Source organism: Apis laboriosa, unplaced genomic scaffold (assembly GCF_014066325.1).
Source record: "Apis laboriosa isolate Shangri-la unplaced genomic scaffold, ASM1406632v1 scaffold12_cov154, whole genome shotgun sequence".
Lineage (NCBI taxonomy): Eukaryota > Metazoa > Arthropoda > Insecta > Hymenoptera > Apidae > Apis > Apis laboriosa.
Window position 1 is genome coordinate 491,605 of NW_025221207.1, and position 24,518 is coordinate 516,122.

General features: G+C 29.3%; 4 protein-coding genes across 9 annotated transcripts; 1 reads left to right on the plus strand and 3 right to left on the minus strand.

The window, feature by feature from the left end:
* Positions 1–478: 478 nt before the first annotated feature.
* Positions 479–15,284, minus strand: LOC122720592 (dihydropyrimidinase). Of its 4 annotated transcripts, none has more exons than XM_043947388.1 (11): positions 15,052–15,284; positions 11,715–11,931; positions 8,292–8,386; positions 7,287–7,599; positions 6,221–6,400; positions 5,909–6,022; positions 5,281–5,516; positions 2,736–3,072; positions 2,334–2,489; positions 1,940–2,213; positions 493–1,868 (listed from the first exon to the last, which is right to left on the minus strand). In XM_043947388.1, the coding sequence occupies exons 4-11, from the start codon at positions 7,593–7,595 to the stop codon at positions 1,789–1,791; spliced, it is 1,686 nt and encodes a 561-aa protein (XP_043803323.1). In that variant the 5' UTR covers positions 7,596–7,599; positions 8,292–8,386; positions 11,715–11,931; positions 15,052–15,284; the 3' UTR covers positions 493–1,788. The 4 variants fall into 4 exon arrangements, with proteins under 4 accessions (XP_043803322.1, XP_043803323.1, XP_043803324.1 ...); XM_043947389.1 differs by lacking the exon at positions 15,052–15,284 and adding an exon at positions 12,351–12,367; XM_043947387.1 differs by lacking the exons at positions 5,281–5,516; positions 11,715–11,931 and adding an exon at positions 3,862–4,094 and having other exon boundaries at positions 479–1,868.
* A 217-nt stretch (positions 15,285–15,501) lies between these two features.
* LOC122720526 (ribonuclease H2 subunit C) lies at positions 15,502–16,477 on the plus strand. The gene is made up of 3 exons (XM_043947293.1): positions 15,502–15,861; positions 16,029–16,261; positions 16,348–16,477. The coding sequence occupies exons 1-3, from the start codon at positions 15,717–15,719 to the stop codon at positions 16,366–16,368; spliced, it is 399 nt and encodes a 132-aa protein (XP_043803228.1). The 5' UTR covers positions 15,502–15,716; the 3' UTR covers positions 16,369–16,477.
* A 1,413-nt stretch (positions 16,478–17,890) lies between these two features.
* Positions 17,891–21,263, minus strand: LOC122720443 (transmembrane channel-like protein 7). Of its 3 annotated transcripts, none has more exons than XM_043947181.1 (4): positions 21,116–21,263; positions 20,271–20,499; positions 19,966–20,207; positions 17,891–19,894 (listed from the first exon to the last, which is right to left on the minus strand). In XM_043947181.1, exons 1-4 carry the CDS (start codon positions 21,134–21,136, stop codon positions 18,002–18,004), a joined length of 2,385 nt encoding a protein of 794 aa, XP_043803116.1. In that variant the 5' UTR covers positions 21,137–21,263; the 3' UTR covers positions 17,891–18,001. The 3 variants fall into 3 exon arrangements, with proteins under 3 accessions (XP_043803116.1, XP_043803117.1, XP_043803118.1); XM_043947182.1 differs by lacking the exon at positions 21,116–21,263 and adding an exon at positions 20,779–21,085; XM_043947183.1 differs by lacking the exon at positions 21,116–21,263 and adding an exon at positions 20,586–20,637.
* Positions 21,264–21,505: 242 nt separating this feature from the next.
* LOC122720498 (protein FAM98B) lies at positions 21,506–24,412 on the minus strand. The gene is made up of 7 exons (XM_043947261.1): positions 24,248–24,412; positions 24,124–24,172; positions 23,392–23,758; positions 23,016–23,306; positions 22,646–22,941; positions 22,153–22,565; positions 21,506–22,035 (listed from the first exon to the last, which is right to left on the minus strand). Exons 2-7 carry the CDS (start codon positions 24,159–24,161, stop codon positions 21,833–21,835), a joined length of 1,608 nt encoding a protein of 535 aa, XP_043803196.1. The 5' UTR covers positions 24,162–24,172; positions 24,248–24,412; the 3' UTR covers positions 21,506–21,832.
* Between the last annotated feature and the right edge of the window lie 106 nt (positions 24,413–24,518).

Here is a 24,518-nt window from a genome sequence, read left to right on the forward strand (position 1 = left end):
CAAATACATCATTACATCTTCCTTTTGGTATAATGGTTGTTAATTTATAAATTTAGCATCCTTGACTATGTTATCTATTTATGAATTTGTGCGTATTTCAATTTAATTTTTACAAGCTATCATTGTTGAACTTTATCATTTCTCCATTTAAATTTTGTAAATTTTAAAAAATGTCAACATTTTTAGAGCAGAAGAATTCCGCTCCATATCTTTGGAATAAAAATTTTAATGCCAAATATTTGATTCTAAGATACATCTGTTTCCATATTATCACGATTTTTATCATTTGAACTTTTTTAAACCCGCAAATTCTATGACAATAAAAATACAGTGAAAAGATAAAAAAAATTATCTGTTTTTCATTCGGTTGCAATTATTCGGTTTAACTTACTGTTAGACTGTTTTATATGATAATTAAGTTATCAATTTCTAATAAATATTCAAACATAACTGTATATAATTTATAATACAATTATTTTAATCCTTTGCGAAAGAACAACTGTTTAAATTCTTTGAATCGTTAAATTAAGGATAATATAATATTTACAATCATTATAATTAATAATATAATTAACCGAAACGTAACATTAAACTGTGATAGAAAATAGAACAATTATTGTATTGGGCTGATTTCTTAAAATTAATGGTACAGTGTTTGATTCTAGGACTAACGATAGTGTATAAAATATATAATATAATATAATATACCCGTGAGATAATTGCATACCAGATAAACCTTGATCGAGAGCGAAAACATTTTTATATGTAATATGTACACCGGGCATATAATGTTTACGTTATTGTATAATGTCAATGATGAAATTGATGATGATCACTGTACACCGGTGTTATATAAATTATTAAAAATATGATACGAAACCAAAGTTAATAATAACTGATTAATGAATGTTAAACATGTACAACTTATAATTGGTGACTAATAATCGTTCATTAATAATGATCGATTTAATAATAAACATTATTAAATATCTAAGTTATTTTGAAATGATTTTGAATATTACAGATGCGAATACATTTTTGGAGTAATATAGTTACGCAATAAATAACTTGCTCATAAGCTTGACCTTGGAATTATCAGAAATACGTATATCAAATATTTTTTACGACTTTACAAAACATAAATTTATTTTTTTGATTATCTTCATAAAAGAAATAAATAATTTTTCTATTAAATATAGACATAATATCCACGTCAAAATTAATACGTAATTCTGTTATTCCATATATGTAATACATAATAAAACAATATACTATACAAATAAATGATATAAGTTTGCAACAGTCGATTAAGGTATTCATTAAGAACGATAACATAAATCTTTGATCGGCTAGAAACTTAACAAATATATCTATTGCACGAAAGATAAAGTCAAGTGCGGATCATCAACCGCGTAAACGATCCAAGGTCAAAGAATGAAGCATACGTACATAGAGAGCGGGCAATGAAGCGATAATGAAGCTAAAAATAGTGTGATACGTGAAAATATATTCTACTGACCGGTGGCATCCGAATCCTCCTTTGATGGAACAGACCTTAATCGATTGAGAACATATCAATTGAAAACGAAACTTATCGATAATGATTGAATGAATAGCGAACCTGAAAGCGAGTTGATAGAAAACTGTCAAGAAAAATAAAATTGTGTTTTTTGTACACACGAATGAAAGAAAAATGATGAAAGAAGAAACATTTCGTCCTTATTTCCTCTGTAAAGAAAGATCCCTAAAGATATGCAAAGCAGATCTTGAAAATCTGTCTTTCATAAATTACCAAAAACCTCCCGCACTACGACCACCAGGTGGATTGTTCACGCGGATACAAGCTCTTCTTGCTTCCTCGACATCCTCTGCGAACATACAATTTTTTCAATATTGCCTCTATCTCTATTTTAAAAGAAAAAATTTTCTAATTACATACCACTAATAGAAAAAGTAGAGTCTTGCAAATTTCTCTGTCCTTCTAATCGTGGACCTTTCGATGATGGTGTAACCACAGCAGAATCAGGTAGTGTTGGCATACAATCGGGTACTGAAATCTTTGGTTTCGGACTTTCGTAAGTACCGTTTGTTTGATGACTCTTCGCGAGTGCTTCAGCTGCCGCTCTTGCTTCCTCTTTGGCCTTCGCGATAGCGGCATCCTCCTCGGCAAACTTCTTCGCCTCGGCTTCGGTTCGTGCTACACCGCGTGGTTTCTGAACAAATAATAATGATTCTAATTAAAGACGATAATTTTTAAATTACAAATGATTATTCATTATTCGTTAGAGATTTTTACAAATATTGAACGTTACGAAATATTAAGAGAAATATACTTTTTCTCTGTCTTCAATCATATCATATACATAAGTAGCATGGCTTGGAGTCTCGACGAACTTTCCGAATCCATGAACAGCTTTTAGTTCGCACTCATCCACGCAAACACGACCTTCCACTATAACATACTCAGGTACCCCATGAACTTCCATACCCTGAAATAAATAAAATTAGACAAAGTCAAACTTATTGGCAGAGAAAAAAGAATCATTTCGATCAAAACTAATGTATAACGTAGCATGTACTACGAGCACTGATAAAATTTTCTTTATCACAACGATGTTGGCTTGATTGAACTTCCTGTGGGTCAGGGTAAGATAAATAGAAAATATGTACCTCCTGCGACTCAATATCGAGGCAACAAAGGCTTTATTAAAGGCTTAATATTGGCCAGACCTTACCTCGAAGATGTTGAAGTCAACGGCCTGGACATGCGTTTGAGCGGAAATCGTACGCTTCCTGTTAGGGTCCCAGACAACTATATCAGCGTCTGAGCCGACCGCTATCACTCCCTTTCGTGGATAAAGGTTGAAGATCTTTGCAGCGTTGGTGCTGGTCACTGCCACGAACCTCGTAGGGTCCATTATTCCAGCGTGCACCCCTTTCTCCCATACAACCGACATCCTATCTTCGACACCATTTACGCCATTGGGAATCTTCGAGAAATCATCCTTGCCTAGAGCCTTTTGTTCGGCGTTGAAGGTACAGTTATCGCTACCGGTAACTTGAAGACCGTCTCTGACGAAATAGAAAATCGTTGAAGTAGATGATTTATTAAAATTTTGAGAAATTGATATCTTAAAAAAGCAGAGATCTATAGCAGAAGAACGAAAGGATACCTTGACATCTGTTAAGCTAGAAGAATTTTATAATATGTAGCTATATGTATTATAATATTATGTGATGTAATCGATTTATCGAGTAAAATTGAATGCTGACCGTAGAATGATCTTTAAACGAGTTTTCCTCTGCCCATTTAATTAAGTTTAATACCAGATGCGAGATAAAAATGACTTCCCACGCGGTGTCTATTAAAATTAAGTTCAGTTAGCCTTATATCATGCGTGCCAATTTGTTGCTGTAATTTATCATTGTCATTTGAATTCTTTACGCTTTCCAAACGCATACGAGTAACCCAACAGCGTGAAAATTGTTTTATCTCGTATGCTTATCCATTTACAGTTTTTCTGCATTAAGTTTCCATATAGAGTAGAAATAAGTTAATTATCAACTCGAACGTAACGATATTTGAAAGGAGATAAGAACATAAGAAACTGTTGAATGAATCTCCACTTTGCTATATCTTTTATTTCATTAGTTGATTTGTCGATTACGTTATTAAAATAACAGTTTATAATAATAAAAAAAAAAAAAAAACAAATAATCATCGATTAGATAAATCGTGCTCATATCGAAAAAAAATTATCTTCTTAAAGTTTATTTTAGATTCTCTACATTAGTAACTTACTAACGACTATCTTCTTAATTAAAGTGATCCAAGAGTTCAGATTTTTTTTTTTTACTTACTGTGCTAAGTGTTCGATTAGATAGGCAGGTGTTGTAGAATCAGGTCTCAATGGTGGACTAGTAACGTAACGTCTGGCTTTTTCGATATCTTTCCCATATTGCTCGCTACCATCGATACCCACGGTACTTGCGAGAGTTTCTCCAAACAAGACAACACCCTCCGACTTTTTCGAGGATACAACATCAGCAGCAGATTTGCTCGACAATGCCGTTACGTACAGTGGGCAATTCACCTAAACGCGATATTATCTTGTCTCGTTTATCCTGGCATCGATTTTATTGATTATAAATGTGATCACAGCCGAAAAAAAAAAAAGAAGGATTTTCTCTCGTTATTCAAATTATCTTGGATTTATTATCTTTCAGAATAAAATACTATTATTTTCAGCCGTGTTCACGATATCATGACTAACTACAGTTTAGAGGTAACTACAAATTGAGCTACATTACTTTTATAATACCGAGGAAGAGAATCGTGCCAGCTGTACAACGATGATTTAAAATGTAAAAGAAATAGGGCAAAGGAAAAGTAATATCGAACTGCAGTTACGATCAGTGTGCATGCACGAGAATTTCGACGGAACATCTAAATATAATTTCTGATGCATGCAATATCGAGGAGCTATAATTATACTTTAATGCTTATCTATTGATGTATTTTAATACTCTTTAATATTTATAAATTGTTGCAACAATTTGGAATAAATTAATAAAAATAATAGAAATTATTTTCGAAATTCTATATAAAATACGTAAAATTCTATAGATAAACCTCAATAGAAATTACAATATTCGGTATTCAAGATAATACGTGACTTCATATATCTTGCAAATTCCAGATTTCTTAAGCTCCATGAGATTTCATGCATCCTCTTAAAAACTCAAAAATTAAAGAATATAATAAGGATTTTTTTAAATCCTTTAGTGTAGAAAAATATAAATTTCACAAAAAAGCTCTTTTATGAAGTTAAAATTGTTTCTTTAAAATTTTAATGAGTTTAGAATGATCTTTATGCAATCTCATAGAATTTCTGTACGATTATAAATATTTTATATCTTTGTTGCAACGCTGAAATTAATTTGTATAATTAAATTAAAAAATATATATAAATTATCATTTCTAAGATTTTAATCTATATTTTTATGAACTAAAAAATAACGTGTAATTTTTTAATCATTTTTCGGTCAGCGAAATATCAGTGATATTTTTTCAAAACTAAAAGTGTACTTATTAACAAAATTCATTTCTATTTCTATTTAACGTAAGCTATTTTTTTTCATTCACTTGTAAAATAAAACATATAAAAAAACTACATATAATAATAATAATAATAATATCATGGCAACTCGACATATAGGTACACTATTCTCTGGATGTCAAAGTCACCTTAATCAAAATTTATGGTGGCTTCGACTCACTTGGCCAACATATTCAACAATGCACGTGGTGTATCTGGGTCTGGTCTTAGAGGTGGACTCAAGACATGCGCTGCAGCGTGTTTCCAGCATTTGTGCGCGTAGTTGGTACCATCTGTGCCAATTGCAGCTGCCAAGGTTTCGCCGAAGATGCACGAATTGCCACGCTTACGCGCAGCATCCACCGCTTCTGCGGCGCTACGACTCATCACATGCACTACATATAGTGGACAATTGACCTAAGCATGCAGAATTTTGATCGATTTATGCTTTAGTGTCCTTAAAAATAATGAAACTTCCTTTCGTAAAAGTATAATGAATTGTTTTGAATTTTTAAGCTGAAACAAAACAATAAAGTATCTTCTTTTTTTAATAAGATCATATAAAAACTATTTATAATACTTCTTTATATCTTTTAACGATAAAAAAGATAATTACTTTGAACTGAATTAAAAGTATCATTCATTCCAAATTAAAACTATAATCACAGAAAGCGTATATCCATTAATAAGCAATTCTTCAAAGTACTATGATACATTGATTTATAAAGTAGCAGTGCTTGAAAAGATAAACACAAGCGTACTTATAAATATGATCATCTATAAATCTTCTCCAGACTCGTTTTCCTTACCTGATTAGCTATAACACACGCTCTGTTCACAGCTTCTGCCTCTACTTCCTCAGGACGCGACATTTCGTGACCTTCGGGTCCCGTGACTCCAGCATCGAGCAATCGTTTCGTGTTCTAAAATAATTTCTACCTAAATTTCTCTGAAGATTTATGTAATATATATCGTAAATATATCTATGCGTCTATTTTCATCAGATGGAACACCAAACATGGTAGCAGTTGTTAAAACGTTCCAACATAACGTATCGCTCGCTTATTTCAAGGATAAATTATGTATAACGATCACGACATAAATCACGACGAGTCTCCTACCTCCGCAATAATGTCGCCATTTTCTGCATGAACCATAGCAATAGCACCGAGCTCCTTACACGCTTTGAACGTCTCAATTAATTCTGGATCCCTGATCATATATAGATCACGATAGGCCATGAACATTTTGAAGCTATTGACACCGTGATCCTTCACCAACGTAGCCATTTCTTCTTTGACCTGCAATACAGAAAAACTATGATAGCTTAGAACGGAATAAGAATTATTTCAAACGGATAAACAGTCTGACAAGCGTTAACAAATAAGGAGTACATCGATTTGCATGCATCCGTACGCGATCCGATTGCGATTTCCTCACTCGATCGCTCGGTATTCCATTCACGATCGTGATTACAGTTACAAAGACGCTGTGGCAAAACAGCTGCAGTTCGTACCAGATTCGTACGATTTGCCAATTTGCCGCGAGATCGGTTTCACCATATTTAGGAACGGAGCGGAGTGGACTCGTCGCTCGATCTAGGCCGATGCTTTATGCTCGTTCCAAGTGTCTAAATCGTCTGTTGAACGATGCTGAACACCAAAAATCGATTCGATAATTTTCAAGCGTAATTTTTCCGCTCGTTTCAACGTCAATTTCAATTGACCGATTTGATCATTAGCATTTGATAAAAAGAACGATCGAAAGAGAGAGGGGAACGTAACGCGTTCTCCTACTAATTTCCGATAGTCATCTGTGAATTACGTAAATTCTATTTGCGATCTGAATACCAATTGTCAACACGCTATTTCATGATAATACACATTACGTTTAATTTTATAAAACGACGGCGATAAAATTAAAAGAGACACGCAAGAAAGGGGTCGGTCGTGCTTTCTTTTCCAGGAAGGACTCGTATTACGGTAATTATCTCATTCTGGGTGACTAAATAGAATAGAGAATAGCGTGTGAACTGTATCATAGTGATGTAGTCATCGCGTTTCAGAACGCGACTGCAGAATCTTTCAGATCCATCGTTCTAACGTTTCCTTTATATTAACATTGAACGAAACTAGGAGGAAGAGATCTTTCTTCTTGGACGTTCGTCACATTTGTTCAAAGGCTCACTTTTGAACTCCAGGACGTGATAGCGACGTGGAGCGAATAATCGCAGCAAACTTTCTGGTCGGCGCTCTCCCGGTACCTCTCGTACGCCTCTAAAATTGATTCGTCCTTCTTAGGGATGACAAAGTCGATGATCATCGTCGTACCACCGGCGACAGCTGCTTTCGTGCCCTGATAAAAATCGTCCACCGTCTTGGCGCCCATTAACTCCAATTCGAAATGGGTGTGCGGATCTATGCCACCGGGCATCACGTATTTTCCACGGGCGTCGATGATTCTCGTGCCACCTGGTATTATTAAATTACGACCCATTTGCCTGGAAATATAACGTTTCTTTATGTAATCGGAATGCAACGATGGAAATGAACGATTAAGCGCTCCTAAACCATTATTAGTACATACGATGAAAATCATATATACAATAATACAATAATACAATAATACAATAATACAAAATCATATATAAAATCATATATACAATCATTCAACTGGTCATTAATTTTTTCTTTAAAAGGAAAAACAGCAACAAAGTAATTAGACAATTTCTAATACAATTACACGGCTCTAGATAAACATTCAATATTAATAAAATTTTTAAAATCTTTTCAATAAGTTACATGTCACGCTTGTTTGACAAATTATACTATCATCGCGTTATCTTTTCATTGATAAAACGTTGTATCGCGTTTCGCTTGCGCAAAGTGGCGAATAAACACGCGAGCAGAATTTCGAATGAAACGTCGATCGTTCGTGTACATATATGTAAATCGAAAAATTTATTTGCTCACAAACCCTAATTTATCATCACCTTTGACTCGTGCAACAATTATAGCAGAATAAATGCCACGTTGGAGATTGGATATTGGAGATGGACAATCGAAACTCGACAAATTCCACGCGAAAACGATTTCGCGTTTAGTAACGTAATTATACATGTGCATGAAAATGAGAAAAGTTAATGTTTATGAATATATATATATATATATATATATATGTAATGACTCTTACTTTATGATACCATCTTCGATATAAACGTCGTTGTCCGTGATCCCATCGTCGTTTACCACCTTGCCGTTCTTAATCAACAGCCTGTTTTGCGCGCTCTGGAAACAGAACAGTGGATATCGTTTTACGCGGATCTTTTCAAAAAATAAAACCACAAGTTGTAATAATGCCGAATGCTATTGAATGCTAACCTTTGAGGAGATCTTACTGCACGTGCTTATTACGTATACATCATGTAAAATATAGTTTACTTATTCCTAATGTTAAAGTAAATATCAATTAGTTTCGCGCGAGTAGCACGTTATTATTTTTAATAATATTTTAGAATCGTGTTTTCTATATTTTATATATATATATATATAGATAATTTCTATTATTATTATAAAGCCATCAACATGGAGGGTACTTATAAATAGGGGAATCAAGCATCAATTTTCTAGTTGATATCAAACTTTTATAGGTCACTCGTCCACGAGAGACTTTTATTACGTAAATGAAAATATCCGATACACACAGATTTATCCAGAGGCGGATAGATAGATAAAAACGATATAGATACCATCGACTAAAAAGTCTTTGCCTCGAACAAAATTACTTCCCATTGAGAATTGGCCAAACCCCCCCGCGTACTGTCCTTGATATTCGTTTGCAACGTGCGTCGGATCCGACATCCGGTGCAGACGATTAACGTGCGTATATTGCCTCCATGCTATGGTATACCAATCAGTATATAATAGAAGTTACGCTTCACGCACTTCCGCCAATGCTGGATTTAGAGCAGTAAGTATTCGATGTGCCACGACTGATAAACGTAAGACTCCCTGTTTCGCGATACATCTTTCCATCCGAAGGAATACGGGTTTCTCTTCTTGTCGTGCAAACGTTCTCGACATGGAAAACGCGCGGTTTTTCGCTGATCCACTTCGGGCATTACCATACAATCACGATTTAAAAACTCGTGCTCGTCGTTTCCGGAATGAATAAAGAAATTCATCTATTTTCGCCACGAGAATATTTCTCACAATTTTTCTCTAGATTATGCTATTTTTAATTATTATTTATGATTGCATAAAATGTATAATTATTTTAAGATTCGTATTACTTATTTCGTGCATTGTATCTCTCGATCAATAACAAAGTTGTAAAAGATTCAAACATGCAATCTCGAATATCGAGTAACCCTTAAGAATCGGCAAATTATATAAACGAAACGAGAATCGTTAAGAATAAAGATCACGACCTCGTGTTAGGCCAAACAAAGAAGAGCAGACAAAATGTATAAATATTAGCGTGGATCATCTCACAGTGGGGCAAATTGAAAAGAATCCGCGGACTATATATAAAGAACTTTCGACAATCAACCCCTGAGGCATTCCCCATTCGTGGAAAGATAAAAGCGGTTAGGGGAGAAAGATCAGAGGGACGGTACAGTGAATGGTAGAGAGAAAAAAAAAAAAAAAAAAAAAAAAAAAGGACAATCTATCGTCGTCACAAGCACTACCTATGTTTTATAACCGATCCAGGGTCCACACCCTTCGCATTCGGTAATGCAACGCGTGCTGCAACAAACCCTTCACACGGACCCCGTTCTCTGTCCCGTGAAATCGCCTCGAACCCCTTCTGGTGAATCTAAACCACCGTGAACTGCCTTTCATGAAATTGATCCCAATCTGCCCCTCGCCCCTCGAAGTGTCGCTGGAAGGTGTACTTTGTTAAATCGAATCTCACCGTTGAAAAAACGAGGGTGGTGTCTATCGGATGTTCATGCGGATGTGAACAATTAAAAGGGCACGATCTTCTTTTCTCCGTAAGACGAGAATGGTTGGATATACAACCTTCGTTTTAAATCTGGATGGAAATGGAACGAATATCGGCGGCTAGTTGTCGTAATTCATGTGGGCAGAGAGACCTTGTCATCCTCATATGTATAGTTATTAGGCACGGGCGTGAACATGTGCGTTTCATGTGTTAGAGGATCCTCTGCTTGGATATTTTCAGCAGACGCACGCTTAAAATACGTTGCCCGTATGCCAGCATGATTTTTCAGAAATGAAATTCTATCGTACACTCTGAGGCAAGGTTAATATCGATTCGCGTCATTTCGTGAATTTATTATTTATATTATATCATATAAAATATATCTTTTGTCCTATAGTTAAATATTTCAACGAGCATAGGTTGATCGTGCTTAACGATAAGTATTTTAATAATTTTGGCCCCGTTCCGGTTACACGATTCGATCCATTAATCCATCAAGTACTGTATATAGGCCATCAAAGTATTTTCAGTTTCGACACGCTTGTAATCAAACGTGTAGAGAAATATCTGATAAAGAACAAAAGCACGAAGCGTCGCAAAATCTTGTATCCCCGGCGCGGAACTACGCTCCTGGTAAAATCGATATCTCCGACATTTTCCGGCAGCGTAGCACGAATTCGTCTCAATGGGAACAAACATCGTCCAAATGGAAGATCTTATCGTTCAGATGAGTTTAGTTCAAGATTTAGTTCCGATTTAATCGGGGCCGCTATTCTTATCGGGCGAACTCGATGGAATCGTGTTTCCTTCTCTCGTTATTCCGTTCGAACACATTCTAATAAAGGCAAATTCGTATACAGTTGCGTGCACCGAGATGTTGTCGCTCGTTCCAGTGCTGGTCCAATTAAAAGGCGATTTCTTTGTTAATTACAGTATCGAGCCCATCATGCGATTAAGCCGTCGAGAAAAATGGTAATTGTCCGCTTTCACGAAGGGAAAATGATTTTCCTGCATTCATAAGGAGCGAAACTCGCCCGGTTTCTATAACTGATTTCTTCTTCTTCGTTGAAAACGAACTGGACACGTGAAGAGAGAAAATATCCACAGTGGCTGGCTCGTCGTGGTCCGAGAGGCCAGATATATACCGTGCTCGGTTTACTCGACAAACATTTGTCTTTTCCATCGTATAAACGAACTCTAAAGATGCGCAACATATTCGGTTTAATACATGTGATGTGACCAAACATCATAATTATACGTAACGTTACATAATATGCCGCATTTTCTCAATACTTTCTTAGAACGTTAAGAAAACACGAGGAATTCATGTTAAACTAACATAAATCATACTCAGCTTGTGGCCTTGCGTTCAGATATATTCGAGATATAAACTTGAAGATTATGTTGGAATCTATTTGGAAAATTAGAGAAAGTTATAAAAGCGATTTATTTATAGGTCGTATTAAATAGGAAAATGTTGATAAATATTAAATCAAACATAATATTTTCAGAAATTAACGTCTGAATGTTTACTATCATTCAAAGTTTTGAACGTAAGCACAAAAAATTGCAATAATACATCAAATGATATAATATACTCAGTACAATACGAATCATCTTTGCACCTGTATGAAATGAATGAAAAAGAGACAGGAAAAGAGTCAATACCGATCCGACAAACTGTTCCAATTTCCATCCGCGATTAACTGCCGCGAAAACGACTGTGGCTCGCACCTGGCTTCCCAGTGTCTATTTACGTTGTGAGAATAATACTGGTAATCTGCATTTCGGTTGACCGACTTCCATTCGACTAATTTTGCCATCAAGTTCTCGGTGAAACAAACAGACGACAATAAGTGTACTCATGTTCAACCACTTGTATATACTGAAAATACAAATGAAATTTTTAGAAGATACAAATACTTAAATCACATGGTAAAATTCTTAATCAACGTTGATATAATTGTTTTATATTTTATAATTTTTTTATAATATTAATTATAATATTAAAATATTATAATTAAAAATTAATAACATAAAAATTTTATAATTTAATATTTTTTATATTATATTTATTTCTTGCTAATCAATCAATATCTTCCTTTATTCTTAATAATTGTTTAATAATTTTATTAATTTTTCATTTCTCTTTTACAAAAACTTTATCGTAACAAGTTTTTTCAAATTTATCCCTCGGAAAAACTATGTTAGAAAAACGGAAGATCCGATAGAATTGTATACATATAATCTATTGTATACATATGTAATTGTAATTGTATACATATAATATATTCGTATTCGTACATAAATCATTGAATCGAAATATTTTTGATATTTCCTCGAAAAAATCCATTCCACTTTTTCCAAGTAATCTATATCTTCTAACCGGGATAAAAGGCACTGGTAAAAATGCCAGTCAACACCCGCAGTTTATTTTTGCTCGCGGAAACCATTCTGGTCTCGCGAACAGCTCGCAGAGACATTTAACATGAAACGGAGGATCCGTGATTCTCTTGTGTATATATATATATATATATATATATACACATGCTTTTCGTTTGGCCGACGAGAGAGCGTACACTCGCTCGTAAAATCAAGCCCTATGTTTTTCCGACTTCAGGTTGTACGTAGTGTCGACGAACTATTGATTCGCCGGCGCAGCCCGTTTATACATCTCTGTCTCTCTAGCTTTTATAAACGTACCAGTGCCGTACGATTTTTCCAACTATGTACAAATCATCATCGAGAACCATCGTATTAATGTAAGTCTTCTATGTTCCTATTGATTTCATCATGTTCAAAAGAACAATCAGTCAATCTATCTGAAATAGTTTCGTTAATAAACTTTTACCGAATCGAAACATGCGATATTATTTGATGTCGTTAGAAAATCATTCATTGAATTGCTTATTAGTCGAGAAATTCTCATGAATTATATAAAATGGTGTAATCAGTGAAATTATTTGTAAAAAAGAACTTATTTACTTATGAATGGAAAGGGTATCGGTATTTATAACAAATGATTGTATACCGGGATATATTTTCTCGTTCCCATGCTTCGATTTTATGTTGAAAGTAATAATTAATATATATATAGAAAGAATACGTTTTAGCAAAATTATAATTAATTAAAAGATAATCTGTGTTATTTATATTTAAATATCCGTAATAATTAATAGTAATAAATAATTGAAAATTACTAATTATTGAAATATTAATTTTTAAAAAATAAATCTAGCTTCGATTACACAGTAAGGTATAAATATTTAATTTTTATTTATTTGCTAAAACACAATTTACGAAATAGAATAATTGATCGATGACAATATTATTAGAGAAATTTAATAAATTAAATTACAAATTCTTAATAATTTAATAATCATAAAATAGCAAAAATTATATTATTTATCATCTATGATTCTTGTCACTTCATGTCACTTCACAAACATGATAATTAGAAGAATAATGAATATAACCTATAAAAGAGAAAGAAAAAGAAAAAGAAATATTGCGAATACAAAGACATCCACTTTTATTGTTTCCAGATTAAATAGACGCATTGCATTATGCACAAACTTAACGTATATATACATTTATGTTTTTGTCGACATACAAGTTGGCTCCTTTTGCGAGATAGACCGGTGCCGAGCGCCAAGACGCTTGGATCAATAAGGCAGCAACCTTGCCATCGACGCGATAGTGCGACAAAACTTTCGGTTTTAATAGTGACGCAGAGATGCTTATATTCAAGAATTTATTATCTATTATAATATTTTGCACTTCTAAATATTATCCTATTTATTTTATATACTTTCGAGACCACACAATCATTTAATAATGCTTTTATTATTTAATTTTATAAAATGAAAAAATAAAATAGCGATTTATTAATATCAGAAATGAGAATAACCAAAATTATAAAATTTTTTTAAGATTTTATTATTATGTTATATTAAATAATAATTTTGCATTTATTTTGCATTTATTATCAAATTATTTATTTCTTTTTTTATATTGTTCTCTGTTAATTATAAATGGTTTGTTAAACTCGCTTTCGCTATCGATCGCAAGTTCAGTAACCTCATACATGGCGTATTCAAGTTAAAATTATAAATAATTAGAATTGTAAAGAAATTTGAATGGTTTTTGAGATTGAAACGGCATAAATGACATTTCTTTAAGAAAAAGTTGGGAAAATGAAAGAAAATATGCATATTATACACATAAATATTATAAATTAATTGTTACAAATAAAAACAGATTGATATAACATTTTAGATGAGAATTATTCTAGTGAAATCACGTCAACAATGTTGGATATAAGGATATTAATTTTATTATTATTATTTCAGAGATAATATTGATTTAAATTGCACACGATTCATGGATACTTATCATGGATATTTATAGATTGTTTTATAATTATATATTATATATTATATTTTATTTATTTTTTCGCGAACTAATTATTATTATTATTTAATTAATAGCCAATTAGTTCTATTTTTGATATTATACACAAAAAAATTTTTTTTATATAAATAAAGTATTATATCAAAGTAAGAATATTTTCGAATAATATGTTATTTTTATTTTTAAATATTATTATTTTGTCCGTTATAAAACATGTTATAAAACATACGACGCCAATGCTTTAATTAAAATTTAAATAGAAATTATTTTATCAAGATATATATAATAATTATATATATATATATATATATATATATGTATATAATTTATATAATTTTAATAAAATGATTCTAAAAATGTATAGGATTTTAGAATTCTTTGAATGTCAGAATCACACGTGATGCAAGTACAATTTAATACATAACACTAGATAAGCCGGTATTTGCTTCAATCATACTTACAAATAGAATATTTTTACGCAGTTTTTTTACGTAATAATATTATAATTTAAATACAAAGGAATGAACTTCATAAATCGATAGAAATATACATAATAGAAATAAAAAAAAGAATAAATGAACAACTAACTGACCTGCAGGTGAATAGGCACTTTCTTCACCGGCGTGCTCATTTTTGATTAAAGAAAGGATCACGTTGATTGAAAAGTGAAGTACACGATATTACTGATTACGCAGTATATTCTATATTAAGAGTTGCGTATATACACTATTTTTACTTGTGAAAAACGCCTCACTTGCGCAAAAATTTTCTTGAAGTGAAAATCAAAAAGAACAAGATCGAATCGAATTGAACAATCGAATACGACTGATGCTGAGTGCGCGTCGCAGGATGATAGTAAATTTTCCTCCCCACTTCGTTTGTTCGGTAAAGGTGGGGACCATCCCCACTATACACGATTGATCACATATCTATACATAATTTCATAAGATATATATTTTATACTTATATATCTTTTTATATTGATATTTTATATTTTATTAAATTACATAATATAATATTGAATTAATTCTAAATTATTCTTATCTTTTATCTTATTAATAAATAAATGCTAAAACATTTAATAATAATTTTATAGCAAATTAATTATTTGATGATATTTAAGATTATTAACTATAAAGTTCAAAGTTTAAATGATACATTTTAAAAAATATAAACTATATTTTAGTTAACAGACAAAATATTTGTAACGATTGAATTCATTCCCGCTTAAATAAAACGCGGTATTTCCGTTTAAATATGGCTATTCGTTTACACATGAATCACGATTTATCCGAAGAAAAACAAAATGTATTGCATTTAATGCCATGTAAAATTTATGGTGATGAATTTGCAAATGTTTCCTCTTATTTTACACCTTACATTCATAAAATGGATGACGAGCGTAAGTTCATTAAATTTGAATCTAGAATCAATAAATATATATATTTATGTATATATTTTTCAGAGAAAATATTACTTTAATTATATTAAAATAAAATATTTATGTAAGATTATATAAGATAAAATATAAGATATAAAGATAATTAAAATAAAGATCTTTCTACATAGATTATAATTCTTCATTTCGTGGATATCCACTTCAAGGGAAAAAAATAACAATACCTTTTGGATATAAAGGTATTATATTTTTTGAACGCAAAAAAACAGACATAGAAAATATAGAACGTAATTTATATTTAACGGGAACATTTTCACATTTTACTTATTGGAATTATGATAAATTACCATCTAAAAATGATGCTTTAAGAGCTGCAATAGATTGGATTGATATCGCTGAAGCAGTAAGTTATTTTATGTAAAAAATAAAAGTTTTTTTTATAATTGTAAAATATAATGAATATTTAATTAAAATATATTTCTTTCTTAGCTACATTCTACAGAATCATAACTGAAAACAAATGTTAACATAATATAAAAAATTCTTATATGTTTAATGAATTGTAAAAATTATTCTATTTTAATGTATAGATAAAAATAAATATTTTATATATTTTGTATATGTTGTAGTTTATTAACCATATTTTATATGAGTGAGCATATATTTTTGTCATACGTAACAGATATTTTAGTATCCCTTATTAATAGATAAATATCGCAAATGGTTTAGTTTAAGTAGGAAAGCTGTTTCAGAAATGTGCAGTCTTTTATAAGATAAATAGTAAATTTATAATTTATTTCATTATCTTTATAAATATATAAAAATTGCAATGAAGATGAAAGCATTTGCTATTTTTTGTTAACACTAAAGATTTTTTTTTTATTACATATATATATACTACTTAGTATAATATATCATAGTATTTTTAATACTGTTCATAATGACATCAAAGAAATAGATTATGATTTATAACATAATAATCAATATAATATAATTCTTTGTTAAAGTTAATATGACATTCATATATAGTTGTTTTTTTATGATCAATTCGTATAAAATTTATATAAAAGGTTTTTGCAAATCATTTAATATATAATATATATTGGCAGTTTTAAAATAAATATTTGCAAGAAATACATGCATAATTCCTACAAGGGATTTTTTATACATGCATATATATATATATATATATATATATATATATAACAATGGCAGTTACACATAAAATTTTTTTAAAATAAACAATAATTAATATTTAAAAATTAGAAATATTCAAAATATCAAATATTTATATCAAAAGATTTTAAATAAAGTTTTGTAATAAAATATATATTATAAAATTATTTTTAGAATAATAAAATTGTAAACGAAAATTATTACTATAGAAATACAATTTTTTTATATAATAAAATTATCTGATTCTTATTTACTTTGGTATACAAGTAATAAATCATTATAAAATGTGTTTTTACTATTAAGAATCATTTGATTAACCTACACAATCTATTTACAATCATATTTCTAATACCCAGCTAATCTAAAAATAGGTCCATCATATATCACTTCACTTCATTTTAGCAAAAGCACCCTAATATTTATTTATAAAATTAAAAAGTAAATAATATCTTTTTTTTTCTATAAAAAAAATTGATTATATTATTTTATCTAAAATTTTATGAAAAACTATTTAAGAAAGAAAAAATATTCTTATATCTACTATTATACTGTATCTTAGCCTCTTCTACAATTATTAAAACTAGATATACATAATAAATAATTTGTAATTCTTTCTACTATTGCACGGTTTTCATTTTGTACCCTGATTTTTAAGTATTATTTTTTAACATATTTAAAATTAAATATATTAAAAATTTAAAATAATAAAGAATATTTAATAATAAATATAAAAACTTATTTTAGATATTTTTAAATTAAAAAGTATATCTTAAACATCTGTTTCCTTCAATTCAATATTAAAAAAAAAGAATAAATCAAACTACTTTTATTATTATTGTATAATAAATGCTAACAAAAAAGTATTCATTATATTAAATTGTATTAAATGTGACTATATTAAATATTTTTTTAAATCTGTGCGTTTTAGAGATTATGTAAAAATTTCAATGTTCATATATAATATTGATTATGAAAATGTGCCTAATTCATTTGCTTGTTCTTGATGATATTTATTCTGATCTTGTTGTTGTTTAATAAATGCACTCAATCTGTTAAGTAAAAATTGTTTATCATGGCCTTCTAATACTAATTGATTTTTTAAAACTGTTACCATATGTTTGTTTGCTATCGATACAGCATAATAATAATATAAAAGTAAAGTAAGAATAACAAAAGCTGGTACACCAAATCCAGCAGTACTAAGAAAATATAAGATAGATTGAAGCCAATCAGGAAATTCTGCAAATGTCACAATTAATAATGACCATACAGACCTAAAACCTCTAAATGGTCCACAAGATTTTGATGGTAGAATTTCTGCAATAGAATAACCAACTGGTATTGTAGATAAAATAAAAGAAATTAATAAAATTAACATAAAAAATGCATTTAATTTACTTGCTCTATAAACTTTACTTGATGGAATACTGTTTACCAAACATGCAAACTTTTTTATATAAAATAACAAAAAAGTACCAATTATTGCAACTAATGGTAATAAAGGTGCAAAAAAGAAACCGAGCCAACAAACAGTTTGTAAATAAACAACATCTAACACATGCTTAGATAAATCAAATTCTTGTTCTCCGAAAAAACGTAATATTTTGTTCTCTGTATGTTTAGCTATTAGTGATCTAGGAAAATTAACAAAAAATGTCATGAAAAACTGAAGAGAAAGATCAGTGATATAGAGTTTGAAAAATTGTTGTCCTACAAATGTTTCCCAACATAATGGCCGCTTATTAGCAGTATTAGTACACTCATTATCCATTACTTCCGTTACAATTAATCTATAAAATGATGTGAGTAAAACAATCAAAGAAGAAAGTCGTAAAAAAACAGTTCGGAGAAGAGTTATGCTTATAACAAATGAAGGACTATAATTTTCTAAAGAAACTAAATATCGAAATAAAAACGGTATTGCAAGATTTAAAACAACAATACATATATATGGAAGAAACTCGAAAAATAAGTGAGCAATTCTATTTAAAGATAAATACTGCAAGTCATATGTTTGATTGATTTGTGTTGAAATTTGATCAAAAGAAAATTCAAATATATAGTAAATAAACATACCACATCCACATAATACTGTTAAAACTATTAAATTAATAAATAAACGCATAAAAAATAATTTTGTTGTTTCTTCTCTTGTTCGATTTTGTCTTTCTTCTTCTAATCTTTCAGCTTCTAAAAATGCTTTCATTTCATTATATAATGCTTTATGTTTTACTACTGCAGATTTTTCATTATGTATACAATAATCCCAACCACCAAAAACTAAATTACAATATTGATAAAATTGGCCTTCATTTTCAATTACCCTCTGTTTGAAACTTTTAGCAGCTGATTTAACAATAGCTATTAAACTAATAATAAATATACCAATAGTGGCAGAAATATAAGATAATGGTAAATTAAAAAATATACCAGAAGTATCATAAGTTATATGACTATATACACCATAAAATAATAAAGTGTATTCTAAGATACCAATGTCTGTTATGCTATTACTCTCTTGAGTTATATTTTGATATAATTCTGAACAGCAAGATATACTATTACTATTGTTAGAATTTATGCACAATTCTTCTTCTGGTATATCCAATAATATTACAGGTAATACAATAAATGAAAACATAATTGTAAATAAAAGTACATTAAGATACATTAACCACTTGATAAATAAAAAGTATGCAACTATTCCCATGCCAAAATTTCCACCAATTGTTTTAAGACTATCACTCCATAATTCCATTTTTGAATATGTTTCCTTCATTCTAATACGAAATTGTTGCCAAGCTTTTCTTCGTTGCCATTTTAATTGTTCGAAACCTTGTAATCTTAATTTTGTAGCACTCTGAAATATATATACAAATATATAATTTTTAATAAATTGTTTTTTGTTTATTAATATTATCATAAATATACTTGTAATTGATTTTTCAATTGTATTTTTTGTGCCATGCATACAGGCATAGCTTTAATTTGCATAATTTCTTCCCAAGTACGTTCTTCATTAGATAAATTTTCAGATAAGTCTGGTAACATAGAAACTGCTGCATCATGAATATTTGTTGACATACGTCTTGATGTTGTTGTACCACGAGATCTTGTACTAGTACGTCTTCTTAATGTTGTTTTTGTATCATTACGTATTCGTTTGGCAGTTGCTATGTAAAATATAAAATATACAATACTTTCTATTATATATACATTTTATTATTATTACTTACCAACACGAGACTTTTTACTTGGAAGTAAAGTCGCAATATGAGAAGGATCTCTTTGTAATGCTTGTTGTAAATCTGCTTCAATAGCTGCAGGATAACTTTCTTGATAAAATTCAGCACCAGCCTCTTCCCAACCTTGTCCTCTATCACAAGCACGTTTTTTTCGTTCTCCTCCTGACATTTTCTTTTTATAAATAATTATAATATATATATGTAGAATTTCCTTCAAGACCTTAGAAAAAAAAATAAAATAAAAATTATTTATATATTCTCTATTAGAATACTTTACATTTCTTAATTTATTATAAAAATATTTACAAATAATTTTTATTATTTTTATATACTTAGTTATTAATTATAATATATTTTTATAATATATTTTATAAATATTTTTATAAATATATTTTTATAAAATAATATATTTTTTAAATAAATAAACTATAATTTTTAAACAAACTATAATGAAATACAATGTTAATAATAAAGTATATGTACGTTCGATTATAAATACCTAATTATCATAAATATCTAAGATGAATCAATCAATCAAGTATTTTGTAAATGTGTCATTGCTTAATAGTAGATATCATTTTTTTATGCTGGTAGATAACAATATTCATGGAAAAAATAACACTTTTAATAGACAAAACACTGAACTTTATAACTTATCATTATATGACACATACATAGAGTGTGGTTGTAAATTGTGACGTAAGCTGCGCGAGAGATATTTAAATATTATATTAAATCAAACCAAAATTAAATTTAATATTCCAATATAATAAAATTTCTGATTTTTCCAAATGAATAAAATAAAATAAATATAATGATTTAATTGAAAAACGTACATCAACATTTTGTTTCCTCATATATTTAAACTCTTGTATTTATAAGTGATTTATGAAACAATCATGAACTATAAGGAATATAGAAGGTATTGCTCAAATCGCGGATAAAAAATTATAATTAAATAAATTTAAATTATCTTTTTTTTTATATATTTTCATATGTATAATAAAAATATTTAATTCTTTTTAATTGCAGACTAATTAATTGATAAACTTAAAAAAATCAAATTAAACTCAGTAATTATAATATATATGTATATATTTGGTAAATATTATACAATTAAATAATTTAAACAATAAATTTTGTTTTCTTACATATTACATTGTATAAATTAATTTCAACATATTCATTATTTCTTCATTATACAAAAGAATGCATATTTACAAAATTCAAACGAATACATAGCCAAAATTAATATTCAGAACACAAGAAAGTCTTATAAAACAGGATACAATGATTACTTTAATTCATATAAGAGTAAATTATTTATGTTTCTATGAATAATATCAATGTTTCTTATTCATTTTTAGTTTAGAATTAATATTTGCATTTTATAACTTATATAATGTCTAAAAACAATGTTAGATATATAAATTTTAAGCATTTAGTTTAGTTTGTTATATAGAAATTCATTGATATTAATTATTATGCTCTGTGATGCAAATATCTTTTACTATTAATATTACATTCATAATAAATACATTACATAAAATATTTTAATATTGTCGTCCTCCTTGACTTCCACCACGATTATATCCGCCACGTTGATAATTATCTATTCCTTGATTCCATCCTCCCTGAACTCTACCTCCTCTTCCTCGACCACTGGAACCTCCTCTTTGATATTGTTGTCCACTTTTATACTCGGATTGAGATGTAAATCCTATATTACCTGGATTACAATATCGATGACCATATCCTAAATATTAAAATACTTTATTTTAAGAAACAAACAACTTTTTTAATCAAACTCATTTATAACGTTTAAAATTTTGCAATTTTCATATCTTTATTATTGATTTATTAGATCCATTACCTCCATCTCTATTATCTCCACTATAACTATTATTTCCACCAGTTCCAAATCCACTTCCATATCCTCCTTGACCTCCTCCATATCCTCCTCCTTGTCCTGCTCCATATCCTCCTCCTTGTCCTACTCCATATCCTCCTCCTTGTCCTGTTCCATATCCTCCTCCTTGTCCTCCTCCATATCCTCCTCCATATCCTCCTCCTTGCCCTCCATACCCTCCTCCATAACCACCTCCTTGTTTTCCTCCTTGTCCACCATATCCACCACTATTAAGAGCAAAATTTGAACTTTGATGTCCACTATCTCCATGACCACTATATGAATTTCTATTATCATTGATATAAGTGGCATTAGAATTTTGAAAATTGCCTCTTCCACGACCACTGCCTCTATTACTTCCACTTCCTCGACCTCCACTAAAATAATATTTATAAAATGCATATATTTTCATCTTTTTGAATTAAATCATCTAAAATATTTCTTAATTTTTACTAACCTAGTTGAAGGTCCTGGTACCCTATCTTTTTGCCAAGGTGGCATTTCAGGTGGTGGTGGTTCTTGTTCATATGGTCTTCCACCTCTGTCTGGTACTTCTCCTATAATAACTTTATTAATTTCACTTTGAGTATTTTTTCTAACACTTGCATTGCTTGTTTTTTCCATTAATGCAATATCATCTCTTGCTGCTAATAAATCAGCAATTGTAATGTCTGGTTCTGCATTTAAAAATTTTCTAGTTTCTTCATAACGTCTATTTAATTCAGCCTCTTGAGCTTTAATTCTATCTGACCACTATTTTAAAAATAAAAAATATTTTTAAATTTTATAAAAACAATTTTATTTTAAAATTTATCATATGTACTTACTAGGAAAGATTGTACTGTTACATCAAGTCTTTTGAGCAACATATCACGGCGCACTCTGTACTCATCATGTAATTCTTGTTGTATATGTTGAAGGTCTTTCCAATCTGCTTCTGAGAATTCATGAGTAATTAATGGTTGTCCTACAAGTTCAGAAGGAGCTATTTTTAATACTTCAGTCAATTTATTCTCCAGTCTTGTAAAAAGCTTTTCTGAAGTAATATCATTTGGTGGTTTTTCAAAATTTAAAGCTATTAACATATCTTTAAGATCCTTAGCTGTATCACTCTCTTCCTATAAAAAATATATTCAAACTTATTTCGATAAAATTATGATATAGTTTAAATATTTTGATCCTACCTTAATGATGAAAACTTACAACAACAACAGCAGTGGAATTTAAATTTTTATGTTTTTTAAATTCTAATAATCTACAAGTTTTTAATTCTGCTCCCAAAAAATCTAATAAGATATATCTATCTTGTTCAGTTGTTAATCTTGTATTAACATTACCAGTCATTAATCTCTCATTCATACATCCTAATTCCTTAAGAAAACAGCTTAATTCTAATAAGAAAGAACTAGAATCATCTGGTGACACTATTGCATGAATAGTTTCATCCATATCATTTAGTAGTGCAATCTCATCTGCTAACCATGCTACAAGTTTTGTAAATTCTGGTGATTTTGGACCTTGTTTTAAGGCTTCTTTAAATTTATTAGGTTCTATCAGTTGACCATTATACCTATATAATAAAAAATTATATTAAATGATAAAGTTCAAAAATAAATAAAAATGTCAAATATATTGATGATGAAATATATTGAAATATATTGATGATTTTTTTCATTTTATTAAAATTACATAAAAACATGTAAAAGGAAATTTCTTTTAAATATTATATATGTTTAAATTTTAACCTAATAGCTATCATGATTTATATTTTGGAATCATACAAAAAAATAGAAAGAAATATTATATAAATTTCATAACATTAAACATAATCCCGAAATGAAAATTTTTTTTAATATTCCTTATAAAAAACAATTTATATTCACATACAAAAAAAAAGCAATATTATATTCAATATTATAACCTCCAATTACTTACCCAAGTTTTTCTATTCTCTCCAATAATTTAAGTTCCATTTTGACAAAATCTTTAATGAAATAAAATAAATAATTGTTATCAAAATATAAAATATTTTAATAAAATAAAAATAATCCGTACTTACAATAAAAATATCAACAAATTACACACAATACTTTCCTTTGCCGTATACGCTGTCAATGTCACCAAATTTTTTAATTTAGGGTATATAAGAAAGAATAAATAGATGTCGTATAAGTAATAACATACATAATGTATACTTTGTTTTTGCTTATTTGGTTTATGATAATTAAAATTACGGTAATTTGTCTACTTTTGTCAATTCAAATTATTTGCAAAAACCGAAATATTATCTTTGAACTGTTAGAAATGTCAAAAATATTTTAATTGAAAAA

Excerpts from the sequence above, each read along its gene's own strand:
- LOC122720592 (XM_043947386.1), bottom strand. The coding sequence starts at position 15,090 with ATGAGCACGCCGGTGAAGAAAGTGCCTATTCACCTGCAG. Across the intron at positions 6,023-6,220 it reads ATGGCGACATTATTGCGGAG|AACACGAAACGATTGCTCGA; the intron begins GTAGGAGACTCG and ends AAATTATTTTAG. Across the intron at positions 2,214-2,333 it reads TGATTGAAGACAGAGAAAAA|AAACCACGCGGTGTAGCACG; the intron begins GTATATTTCTCT and ends TTATTTGTTCAG.
- LOC122720498 (XM_043947261.1), bottom strand. The coding sequence starts at position 24,161 with ATGGAACTTAAATTATTGGAGAGAATAGAAAAACTTGG. Across the intron at positions 23,759-24,123 it reads GAGAGAATAGAAAAACTTGG|GTATAATGGTCAACTGATAG; the intron begins GTAAGTAATTGG and ends TTTATTATATAG. Across the intron at positions 22,036-22,152 it reads TGGAGATAATAGAGATGGAG|GATATGGTCATCGATATTGT; the intron begins GTAATGGATCTA and ends TTTAATATTTAG.
- LOC122720443 (XM_043947181.1), bottom strand. The coding sequence starts at position 21,136 with ATGAGGAAACAAAATGTTGAT. Across the intron at positions 20,208-20,270 it reads AAGTAAAAAGTCTCGTGTTG|CAACTGCCAAACGAATACGT; the intron begins GTAAGTAATAAT and ends TATTTTACATAG. Across the intron at positions 19,895-19,965 it reads AATTGAAAAATCAATTACAA|AGTGCTACAAAATTAAGATT; the intron begins GTATATTTATGA and ends TATATATTTCAG.
- LOC122720526 (XM_043947293.1), top strand. The coding sequence starts at position 15,717 with ATGGCTATTCGTTTACACATGAATCACGATTTATCCGAAGAAAAACAA. Across the intron at positions 15,862-16,028 it reads TCATAAAATGGATGACGAGC|ATTATAATTCTTCATTTCGT; the intron begins GTAAGTTCATTA and ends CTTTCTACATAG. Across the intron at positions 16,262-16,347 it reads GGATTGATATCGCTGAAGCA|CTACATTCTACAGAATCATA; the intron begins GTAAGTTATTTT and ends TTTCTTTCTTAG.